Source organism: Vitis vinifera, chromosome 17, assembly GCF_030704535.1.
Source record: "Vitis vinifera cultivar Pinot Noir 40024 chromosome 17, ASM3070453v1".
Classification (NCBI taxonomy): domain Eukaryota; kingdom Viridiplantae; phylum Streptophyta; class Magnoliopsida; order Vitales; family Vitaceae; genus Vitis; species Vitis vinifera.
The window spans coordinates 6,565,954-6,577,406 of NC_081821.1; the positions used below are offsets into that span (position 1 = coordinate 6,565,954).

An 11,453-nucleotide genomic window follows, 5' to 3' on the forward strand; every position below is an offset into this window, starting at 1 on the left:
TTGATTGGCAAGAAAATTTATTGGGGAGGAAAAGAAGAAGCCAAAGAGGAAACTTCCTCATGTGTACTAACAGATAGTGGACATATGTAAAAAACGAAGTTTCCATGAACTGCCCCCCGGGACCAGCTGACTATTTGGTCTTGCCTAGGATTTCACCATTTTCAGATATTGCACTCAAAGCCATTAGAATCATGGACGCAGAATCAATCATTCATCTGACTCTGGACTCGCATGCCCTGCACCTTCTACTGTTTTTCACATCAAATTCCAACATCTCCTACCTTCTTCTCTCAATCTGAAACTAATATTGCTAATCGTCCAAGCACGTTTATAAGAATAATATTATTTAAATCTTCACTTTATGTCTTATTGTTTCTATTCTTCATCCCACTGTGGCAACAAAGCATGGATGATTTCATGAATTCAAATACCAAACTGTACACATTCATTCATTTTCTAATAATGCACACAGACTGAATTTATGAAATGTAATTATTTCCTATAAATGGCATCTGTCCCAGAAAGATTTGTATTTTGTGTTGAAGACATGATTCCACAGTTCGGTTGATAATTTTTGTCTTGAGCTGGGCCAGCTGACCTCTCATTCTCTCTCTCTCTTATTGATTTTTTATAATAAAATTGGAACGTGTGCAACATGTTCAACTCTACCCCTGATGAAATGTCCCCATGTACAAGAGTTAATTAAAGAAGGGGTTACCATGTGCTCAATAGTTCAAAAGGAAGAGGAAAATAATTGAAGCTAACAAACCTTTTTGTACAACATGTGACAAAAACTAAGCTCAAAAATACTCCCATTGAAGATGCTGGTAAGGGAATTGGAAAAAATGCCGGATTCAAGATAATGCTTCTCCATACTTAAATCTTATAAAGAGGGAATTTATTTTAGACTGGTAAGGAATAAGGAGAGGTTAGAATTTTGCAAAAGCAATCATTGTTGAGACCAAACATTTCAATCAAATGCTTTCAATCAGTGGAAGTGTCGGTCACAATGGTAATGACAGGTTAATGCAACTACCCATTCTATTTGCCATTTTCCTCGTATTGAAATTAGTCTCTTCCTCCAATTTATTCACCAAATACACAGCCAGATGCCTGTACAAACCAGTCACTGTTTCAAATCTATAATCACATAGTTGTATAGCTAAAGCATATGTCGAGAAGTAGTACAAAAAATACATAGATTTCCTGATCACATCATTGGTATAGTGAAAGTGTATAAGACTTGTTGGTCCTTGATCAATTCATTGAACAAGAACCCTCAAGAGGAAGGGGTTGGGGCAGCTTCTCCAGATGGATTTGCTGCATTTTTTTCTGCTTCACTAAGCAGCTTTAGAATTTCTTCTCTCTTTGCTGCCAGATCCTTCATCTTGGCATCAAGCTTTTCAAGTTTAAGCTTTAGTTTCCCTGCATCCATCTTATCTAGAGGATTCTTTTTCTTCTCCTTTCCACCATTTTCTTTGTCCTCCTTACTCTTACCATCCTTGTCTTTCTTCTTCTTTTCTTTTGTTTTCTCTTCCTTTTCTTCTTTCCCATCTGCATCATCATGTTTCTCTTTCTTCTCATGCTTGTCCTTCTCTTCCCCTTTGATTTCCTTCTTACCTGAATCTGCGGTCTCTCCCATATTTAAATTAAATGCTGTAGATTTTGACTTGAGTTAGCTTCCTACATGTTAAAACAAAGAAAAGTAAATATATAGTGGCAAAAATTGCAGGTAAAATTCATGGAAGTGGAGCATAATCAATAAATATTGGTTAAATTTGTGATGACTTATTTTATTAATCTCATTACTGTGGTGCAAAATGAGTCTTTCTTCACTAATTTGAACTGCCTTGCCTTATGCATATCAGTAATATAAAGAAAAAACTTTCTACGGAATTCCATTACGGGTCGAATGGAATGGTTAATTTTGTTTGATTCCCAACTGGGTCTACCACTAGGGAAGGTGGTTATACTAGATCAGAACTTTCCAGAATGATCTACAGAAGAAAAAAAAAATTATTTAGTTGGAGCAGAGAGCAAAATAGGTTCTGGGTTAGTGTAATTGCAAAGACCTTAATGAATGATTTTGCCTTCACTAATGAAGAAAAGGAGCACAGGTGGAAGGAGAATGAATGATTTGATCTTTACTAATAGGAGAAAACAGCATGGCAAGGCAAGGACAGTTGTGATTCTTTTCTCCAAGATTCATTATTGAAGACAAATATTGTAATGAAAGATAAACGTAATGGAAAATGTCATGAAATTAATAGGTATTGCCAAACAAAATCACACACACAAGCAAGCAAGAATCGGAAGAAATAGAAAGCAGGAAGGACCTGGAATCTCAGAAGTTTTTTGCAGTAAGGATCGTAGAATTCCCACCTGTAACCCTTCAGGAAAATAATAAGTCAAGACTTGTTATTTGTAATGTGAGAATATGTGTGAACACAGACCACAAATGTAACTGGTGGCAGGGCTGGAGTTGCTTCTGCGGCAAATCTGAATGCCCACAAATTATGTCCTATTTCTCAGCCCCCAGTGATTTGGTATTTCCCCCTTTGTGTGGTTGTTTTGCATGCATCAATTATTCAATTATTCATGCCAAGCCACAAACCCAATAAATGGTTCTTGCAATTGCAAATGTATCTCAACAAATGCCCCTTGCAGTGTTAAGAACTTAGAACTCAGAACTCAGTCTTGATATAGATGATGGTTAAAAAACTTAAAAAAAGTGAAAAATGGCTCAGTGAGGGGAGTCAAAAGGAAGAAATGAAGGTGGAGTTTTATATTATTAGAATGCAATTCAATGCTGTACTTTCCACGACACCATTACATCAAACCCTCTGGCATCCAAATCTCTCCCTTTCTTTTTTAAATCTATCTGGCACTCCATTTTTTCCTACTCCTTTCCCCCTCAACTCTGTTTGCCTCGCTCTTTTTTCTTTATTTCAAGTTCTCAACAGTCAGTCAATCAATGCAAATACAAAAAAGACAGACACCATCCCACTTTTCCCTCTTCCCCTTTTCACTCCTTACAATGTTATTACGAGTGGACAACACTTTTGTTTTTCAACACAAACAGTTGATTTCATTGTTTCAATGTTCCTCACCCACTCTCTCCTCGCTGCCCCCCACAGCAATACAGGGTGCCTCTTCAATCTATTTTCAGCTACTACTAACTCTCCTCTACATTAACCTATCAGACAAGCTTGGAAGCCTCCTAAAGAAATTGAGGCTAGCTGGTGGCATTGGGTCCCTGAACATGGGGTGGCGTAAGAAATAGAATCCTATGGCCACTGCCACCATTTTTGGTGGCACCGCATACAGTACCACTGTCACAATGAGGCACACTCCTATGAATAATTTTGTGGCCCTTGGGTCCCTCCAGCTCACCAGTGCTTGCACCCTCTCGCCTTGGGTCGCAAAATCACCCAGTACTGTTTGGACCCGGGCTGCCAGCATTCTCAACCGGTCGTATCGGGCTCGGATTATTTCGGGGGGCTTGGAACTTGGGATGGTGTCGAATTCCTCGTCAAGCTCATCCGGGTCCACAGTTTCCGCCTGAGAGAGTCTGATGTCCATGCCGGCTGGGATTTTGGGCCTGAAGCGGTAGTACCATAATCCGATCAAGAATATGTACAGGAAGCCCGTTGGGACTATTAAATCTGGGTACCAAACAAGCACCAAGTACAAGACGTGGACGAGTACAGTGGTGATTGGGTTCTTCCACCTTCGAATATCATCCAACCATTTTGCCAAACCCACTGCCCATGCAAGCACCGCCACAATTCGAAACCAGTTGGCCTTGCTCTTTCTCATGCTCCAAGTGTGGGAGTCTGCGTCCAGCATGTAACGGACCACCTCAGGCCCCAGCGGTGGCTCTGATCGTACAAGCCATGCTGCCACTATTTTAGTGGCGGCCCCACGCAGCGCCTCCTGCTGCGCCACCCCCAGTGGGCGGAGATAGTGCATTCGTGGGAGCAGTGGCTGGCCGTAGATGGCGCAGGTTTCGGGCAACATTGAAGGACATGCGAAGCGAATCGCTAATTCGATCTCCCCCATTTTCTTCAACCCGGTTCTCTGGAGGACGAGCAAGGGATAGGAATTGGTGTACACCTTGTTGCTCTCCAATGTGGATACGCGTATGCGGACTTTTCCTATACGGTAGTCAGGCTTCTCCTCCGGCATGTCTGGCGCAAACATTCGCAAGTTGTCGAATACTCCGATGGTCAGAACGGTGCATGGGTCGTAGACTTGCCACGTATACTGCTCGTTCCAGCGTGGGTCGAAGCTGTCTGTAATGGTCCTGGTTCTCACCCATTTCTTCCCATACTTGGCGACGCAGTAAGCATCGGTGGAACCTTTACCTCCGCCCTTCGTTTTCATGGGCAGCAATCCACGAGCCCCCAGGATTCCAAGCTCTAAAACACCCACCGCCGGCTTCCACAGTTGCTTCGCCGTTGGCCGAAAGTCGCTGCACACCTGGGCTGCCTCGTCCAGCACGTGATACCCACCCTCCAAGCATAGCCGTAGATTGATTCTCCCACAGTAGGGCCCACCTACGCACCCGCCATCCAGTGGGAACCATTTGGATGCCACGTGGCGCTCGTCTATTCGCTGCTCGATGGCGCTCACCGGCACTACGACATGGCCGAGAAGCAGGGCGTCCTTGGCCGTGCGGTCCTCCACCAACAGGATCAAGTGGTCCTCCAGAGCCTCGCCGGCGACGAAGACGAGGTCCTCATGCCAGAAGAATGAAGAACTGTGACTGCTCATGGACCCCCTCCTGGTCCGCACGGATTGGAACCCTAACTGCGCTTTCACGCGAACCTCTGGAGCTGTTAATGGAGGAAGATTCGAAGCAATGTGAAGGTCTTGTGCTTCCATCACTGTAACTCTGAGGTACCATAGCTTTGGCGACTGATAAACCTTTGAGCGCGTGTGGGCCACGTAGGGTGCGTCGGAACTCCATGATTCCGGAAATGCATCATCCGCCTGAGTTCCGATCCAAACTGAGAGCTGGATATCGCCAGATACGATGCCGGAATTTTGATCGTCGGCGCCTTCAAGACGGTACCATTGCGGAGCAAGAGGACTATCCGGAGGATCTCGTACGGGCACATCTGAGAGATCGAAGCAAACGCCACCGAGGAACTGTTCCGACGTTCCGTTCCAAACTGAGATCTCTAACGTGGCGCTTGCTGAATCGGACTTGTTGTAGCCGAGAGCAAAGACCTGGTGCCACTCAGGGTTTTCCCATGACTCACCAGGCCGTAGAGTCGCTGGTTTTGATCTCAAGAAGTGACCAGCAGTTCGGATCTTTACGCAGGGACTCTCGGTGGGTGAGAGTCGGCGGGCCTTGACGATTCGCACGAAGAGGTACTGCATGGGCTCCACAAGATCGTACGCCGTCATCTTCTCGGACTCGCTGGTGAACCTCCCACGGATAACTTTTGGGGAGTAATCTCCGTTCGGTCTCCTCCAAAGCCTCACCCTTTCTCCACCTCCCATTTTCACACCCTGCACCATCCTCCTCATCTCCGATTGCACCTCCTCCGGCACATGATGCTCCGTCTGCAGACTCACTGGCGGCGGAGGTGACTCCTCAATGATCACAATTGGTGGCGACTGCGAGCCCTCCCTAACAACCTCCATCTGCGCAACCGGAATCTCCAACGACTGCACTCTACTTTCCTCCACCGGTGGCTTCTTTACATCGGCCTGCGGTGGAGGTTCCTCCGGCGTCTTGGTCTCCTCAACCACCTCTTCGTCATAGTAATAAATCCTCAACCCAATCTCACCTCTAATCCAACTGAACACACTCTTCTTCTCCAAAGGAAAATACACCAACCCTTCCTCTCCTCTCTTGGCAAACTGACTTCCATACAGCTTGACGCGCCCCAGAAAATGGTTCTTCCTGGAACTACCACCCCCATTCCCCATTCTCTTATCATTGAAGACCTCGATCTCCAGTTCCTCGACCTCCATGGTATCCGGATCCGAAACCAAGAACTCTAGCTTCTCGTTCCATACTGGATTCAAATCCCTGTACTTAGTAGTCGTTCGCTGCTTATGCCCGTCGAAGTCCACGATCACGTAAGGACTTGAGCTTCCCTGGCCGTCCTTGGGGAGAAGATCACGAGCGTCAACGATTTCGACAATGAGCTTGCGTTGGGTCTTGGATGGCGGTGGGGGTGGTTGAGCCGAGGTCGTCATGGTGTCATTTTACAGTGGGAGTGTGTGTGAGCTCTCTTCTGGCAATGAATGGAGATGGAATGCGGACAAAATGATGGCCGTTGATAGCGGCGAGGACGGAAAGACAAAGAGGGGGGTGGGTTATCTGTCTTTGCTTTCAATTGTTTTGATATCTCTCACTCACTTTTTTGAATAAAAATTCCTTGATTATGTTTTGGGTATATTTATTTTTGATTTAGTTGCTTTTTGGTAATTTCAGGAGGGAATGTGTCTGTTGGGCTGTTGGTTGGTTGGTTGCTGTGCTGATGCTTGGTGGAGAGTGAGAGAGATCAGATTCCATTCCCTCTCGTGAAGGTTTTCTTCGCTTTTTGCATTCCCTCCTTTTATGGGTTCCTAATTCCACTTCCTCTATCCCATTTCAAATTTATAATTTTTATATTTTATTTATTTGTAGATAATTTTCTTTTGAACTTGAAACATCAAACATGCTGTCCCCATCTGTCCCGGCCCCATTGGATCCATGTTTCACGTAGCTTGAAACACATTTATTATGAATTGGGCTCCTCTTAGACTTGCCTTATCCTCCAATTCTAGGCTTGACTACGCCTGGTGGTGTATGCCACTAACTCAACCATTTTAGATCTTATGTTATGTGATTTTCAATGGTCTAATTTAGTTGACAAGTTTTGTCTCCCAAGTACTATATCTGTGAAAAGAATCTCATCTAAATCTGGAATAGCTAACCCTGAAAACTGATATTCCATTCTACTTGGATGACTCCATCAATACCCAAAGGCAAAACAGGGTGAGCTGAGACAGGAAGAGTCAAGTTTAAGACCGAGCTTAGACCAAGATTTGTGTCTTTTTTTTAAGTCAAGCAAGCTAATTTGTTTCTTTCAAATTGCTGAATTCAGTCATTGGTACTTGATTTCATGAGTGTCTCAAAGGTAAATTTTAGGTATAAACGGATTACTTCTGATTTGGCTTTTAGGCATATGGGTCGGGTTCTAATGTGTGGAACGAAGTTATCAGAAACTTAATAAGAGTATTAATTAGTGAAAAATATTGGGAGTAATTGCAGATGAGTGTTGACCACACCTTTGAGGAGGAAATTGAAGGATATTGTCCCTGTAAAGCAGAGTAGTGAAATCAGTGGATGATCAACCACTGTGTTGGCCCCAAAATGCCCACAACTTCACCCAGAGAACTAAAGTATTGAGAGAGATGAGTTCATGATTGGTGCAGTTATGATTGAAAGCATGTGGAGAGCAATCGAAAGCTGACTGGCTGCTGGCTTGATGGTCTGGTACCACAATGGAAGCTGCTAGTAAGTGCAGAATTAATGGGAGATCTTCATAAGTCCTAATCCTAATTTCATCAGATTGCCCAATCATTTATGGTAATGTGAAGAATACATGACCTTCAGGATCAGATTAATATATAGCCACATGTGACAGATGCTGCAGTGGTTTATTCTCCTCAATTCCTTAACAAGTGTGCAAGTGACTTGGATCAAGGCGACAAAAGCATATATTTTTTTGATATAATATTAGAAATAAAAAACCCACCCCCTATACTGTGAAATCCTTCTAACATCCCATGTAAAATAAATCCAGTTTATTGTAATGAAAGGGGGGGGAGACCCAAACAGCTGGTATTCCTTATCTCAATCATTCCCTCATAGTATGAAAGTGGAAAGCTTGCGAAAGACACACTACGCAGCATAGTAATAGCGCCCAGCTAAGATGCCTCTGCAAGGCACACGATTCCACCTTCTAACCTTGGCCCCCCTCCTTTTTGTCAAAAGCACCCACCTCATTTTGAATAAAGCTTAAGAACAAAGCATCGCCTTTACCTCTTATTCTCCTATATCCCTTGATAACATGCTGAGGAGTGAAGTCTACTTTTTACCATTACATGACCTGTGACAAGTTTGAATTTTGGAGCTGCTATTGTACGACTTCCACTAATTTTGTTTGCCTTACACATCTAGGGGAAATTCCTACTCGTCATTGTCATTCTAGTGCTTAAGATTTCAATCTTTCTGCCATGAATGAGAGCAAAAAGAAAAAATATCTAGCAAGGAAGTCCATTCAGGTTCATGGACTTCCAAGGTAGATAGATAGCCCTCCTCTGTAACCTTGGTAAATGTGGGATCCAAGTTTCATTGAGGGGTCTGTCACTGAGACTTTTGAGTCCTCATATCTACTTCCAATATTTATTGGAACTGAAATCTTAATCAGATTGAATTTGCCTAAATCAAGTTCAATATGATTATAATTGGATATCATGCATCCAATTTGAGATGAAGCCAACTGAATTTTATCTTTTGTGGGATTCAGATCATGATCTTATCGATTGACAGCCCCAGTTTGACCTTTAATATTAGTTTTCTCAACTTTACTTTTTCCACAGTTGCAAAATCTGGTGTGGACCATCCTTGTTGCTTTTTCACCTGATGTGTAGAAAGGGTCATTTATGCTGTAATGAATGGTTATTTTATTTTATTTTTTGAATTAGAGAACGATATTCTCTATCCATCCTTTTACTGTGATTCTTATAACGAATTTGGACAACCCAATTGGATCATATAACATCTCTTCTATTGTATCCCCCCATCTTTTTCTGTAACAAAACAAGTCTAAAATGGGAAAAAAAATCTCCCAATCTAGACTTTTCCCTTCCTCTACACAGGATAGAAATGAAGGCCTGAAGGCCTCCTCTTGACATATGCAGCAAGTAGTATCCATCACCGGTTAAAATAAAGAAGATTTACACTTGTGTGAAACCTCCCCTTTCTCCTAAGGATACATTGTACACACATCATCACTTTTGGGCATGCATATTCCAAAGAAGCTTCTCGTTCCCGCGTCATCTATAGGTTGATTTGGTGTCCTTTTGTGGAGTGGTGAAGTATACTGCTTATAGAATCTGATCCTGTCACAAAGTGATTTTTGCTTGGATGCCCCACATGTTTTGGCATATTTTTGGGTGTGACAACGATCAGACAAACTCACTACTGAAGCTTACTGATGCCGTTTGCATATGGGCATACGACTAGTTTACCTAGTTATGATTATGTTAATAGAATTGTACTTCAAGGATGGCATAAATTGTTGGATGATCCAATTTTTCTGTCTAGTAGCCTGGTTTAAAAAATAAAGATTTGTTGCTAAATTGTCCATTGGCATTTGATCGAGCTTTATTTATAAGAGCAACTAGCTAGTTTCTAATGTACTTATGAGCAATTCCTCCAATTTAAGATCATTTGACAAGTCCAATCTATTCAGTTCTGCTACAAGCTCTTCTTCCTCAATCTATTAGAGATTCTTCAGTTTCTCCAGCTCAATTTACCATGTTAAAAGGTTGGCTATTGCAGTTCTTGAAAATTAAAACCTATAACTTGGGGGTTTTGTGTCCTTCAATTTTCGATCACCATACATCTGAGTGCTTTTATATGTATGTTGCTGATGTATTATTCATCTTCTGTTGACAATAAAAGGCTGCTCATCTTTATGATTCAGAATGGAAAATTTTGAGCTTTAGCTATATTCCACAATTCTTTTTAATCATGAATTATCATGTTCTGTTATATATACATACAACTATAGTGAACTAGTTGCAGCCTGGCTCTGTCCCTTGGTTTTGTGAGACAAACTTTCCATTATTTGTTTGGCAGGGGAAAACCAAGCCTGATTTTTCCTTTGAGGGAATGTCCTGTATCTTTCTCTTTTTTCCCCAACATTTCAAGAATTGCGGGCTAGGAAGATTCAATGACCTTAAAAACCTAGGATTAGAAAAAAATACAAACAATATCAAAGCTCATAATAATTTGGGATTCTATGAAGCACTTTTATTCTGTACATAGGCATATGTCATGCCAAAGTGAACATATACTATACTGAGAAGCATAATCATGGGATAAGAACACATTATAAACAAAGATGCAGGTAGAACACAACTTCCTCATTCCCCACCTGATTCAAATTTTCGAGTGATAAACACCCCCAAAGAAAATGCTAAGACGGCTGTCATAACAATCCCCTTGTTCTTTCTCAACTTTGATATCACGCATTCCAATAGACCAGCATCACGCCCTAATTTCTCTTTGAACACTTTATCCACACCTTCACACTGTTTGTTTCTCTCCCCATCTATATTCTCACCTTGTTTGTCATCACCTTTGTTGGGCTTCTCATTCACATTCTCTTCCGCAACGGTGCTGGCAGTCCCATTCTCCTCCTTAGGTTCTTCCTTCTGTTCCTTGACTTTAGGGACAATTACATAGAGAATTTCGCCTTCAAATTTTGCAGTGATCTTTTCGATATCTGAATTGTTTGGCAGTTTAAAGGTCTGTTTAAACCGGATGTATTTTAATTCACTTACCCGCCTTTCTCCACTGGCCATCAGTTGGTTGGTCTGATAATCAACTTGAAGCTTCACCTCCTCCCTCTTGAAACCTTAATATAAGAGAGACAAAAGTTAAAGTCTCTACTTTTCCATATTTATAATCACAGAGAATGCATTTGTTTCCATGCAAGCTTTAAGTTTTGTAATTGTAGTGATTAAACTTTATATATATAGAGATATCAAACCATAAATTAGGCTCAACACAACACTGAAATGCATGTAAGAAGATGAAAATTCAATACCAGGAAGATCAACAAGGAGATAGTGACATTTTTCATCCTCACTCCAACCAGAAGATGGAACAATATCTTGGAACGACAGGTGATCGGAAGAGTTCCTCCTCGTCTTCCCCTCTTTTGCCCCTTCAACGCTTGCCATTGATGAACTAATTAATGTATATGTGAAATAGATAGAAGAACAAGAAGAGAGTTTTTTCTCTGAGTTGATACCCAATATTGAATCACTGTGATGGCGATAGACGGAGTCTTTGTATATATAAAGTGGTATAAAGAGAGAAATTTGATGAAGTGAACCTCTTTCAAAGCATTCAAATTCATACAGCTTTTCATTTCTTCTGCAACCATGCAATCTGAATTATTCTAAACTTAATTCTTTGGTGGTGTCAAATATGGTTGGTGGCCTATTGGGTTTGGAGAGGAAAGGTACTATTCTTTGCTTTGGCTTTTGCCTTATGAACCCCTCTTTCGGTGGAACCAATTATTATTCTATATCCAGAGAGCCTGGCATACGTGCATGACTGGATATTGTTATTAGCTGTTACAAGGCCCAACTTTTTCAAAATTGAAGGGGCTGCTCCACTCTATAATTAGAGTAAGGAGGCCTAGTAG

General features: G+C 42.0%; 2 protein-coding genes across 2 annotated transcripts; both read right to left on the bottom strand.

Annotated features, from left to right (window-relative positions):
• Window positions 1-2,763: 2,763 nt before the first annotated feature.
• On the bottom strand, window positions 2,764-6,603 carry LOC100262158 (protein QUIRKY). Its single transcript, XM_002267278.4, has one exon. It carries the CDS (start codon window positions 6,214-6,216, stop codon window positions 3,187-3,189), a length of 3,030 nt encoding a protein of 1,009 aa, XP_002267314.1. The 5' UTR covers window positions 6,217-6,603; the 3' UTR covers window positions 2,764-3,186.
• A 3,407-nt stretch (window positions 6,604-10,010) lies between these two features.
• Window positions 10,011-11,249, bottom strand: LOC104882318 (17.6 kDa class I heat shock protein). The gene is made up of 2 exons (XM_010665108.3): window positions 10,848-11,249; window positions 10,011-10,655 (listed from the first exon to the last, which is right to left on the bottom strand). Exons 1-2 carry the CDS (start codon window positions 10,981-10,983, stop codon window positions 10,162-10,164), a joined length of 630 nt encoding a protein of 209 aa, XP_010663410.1. The 5' UTR covers window positions 10,984-11,249; the 3' UTR covers window positions 10,011-10,161.
• Window positions 11,250-11,453: the final 204 nt, after the last annotated feature.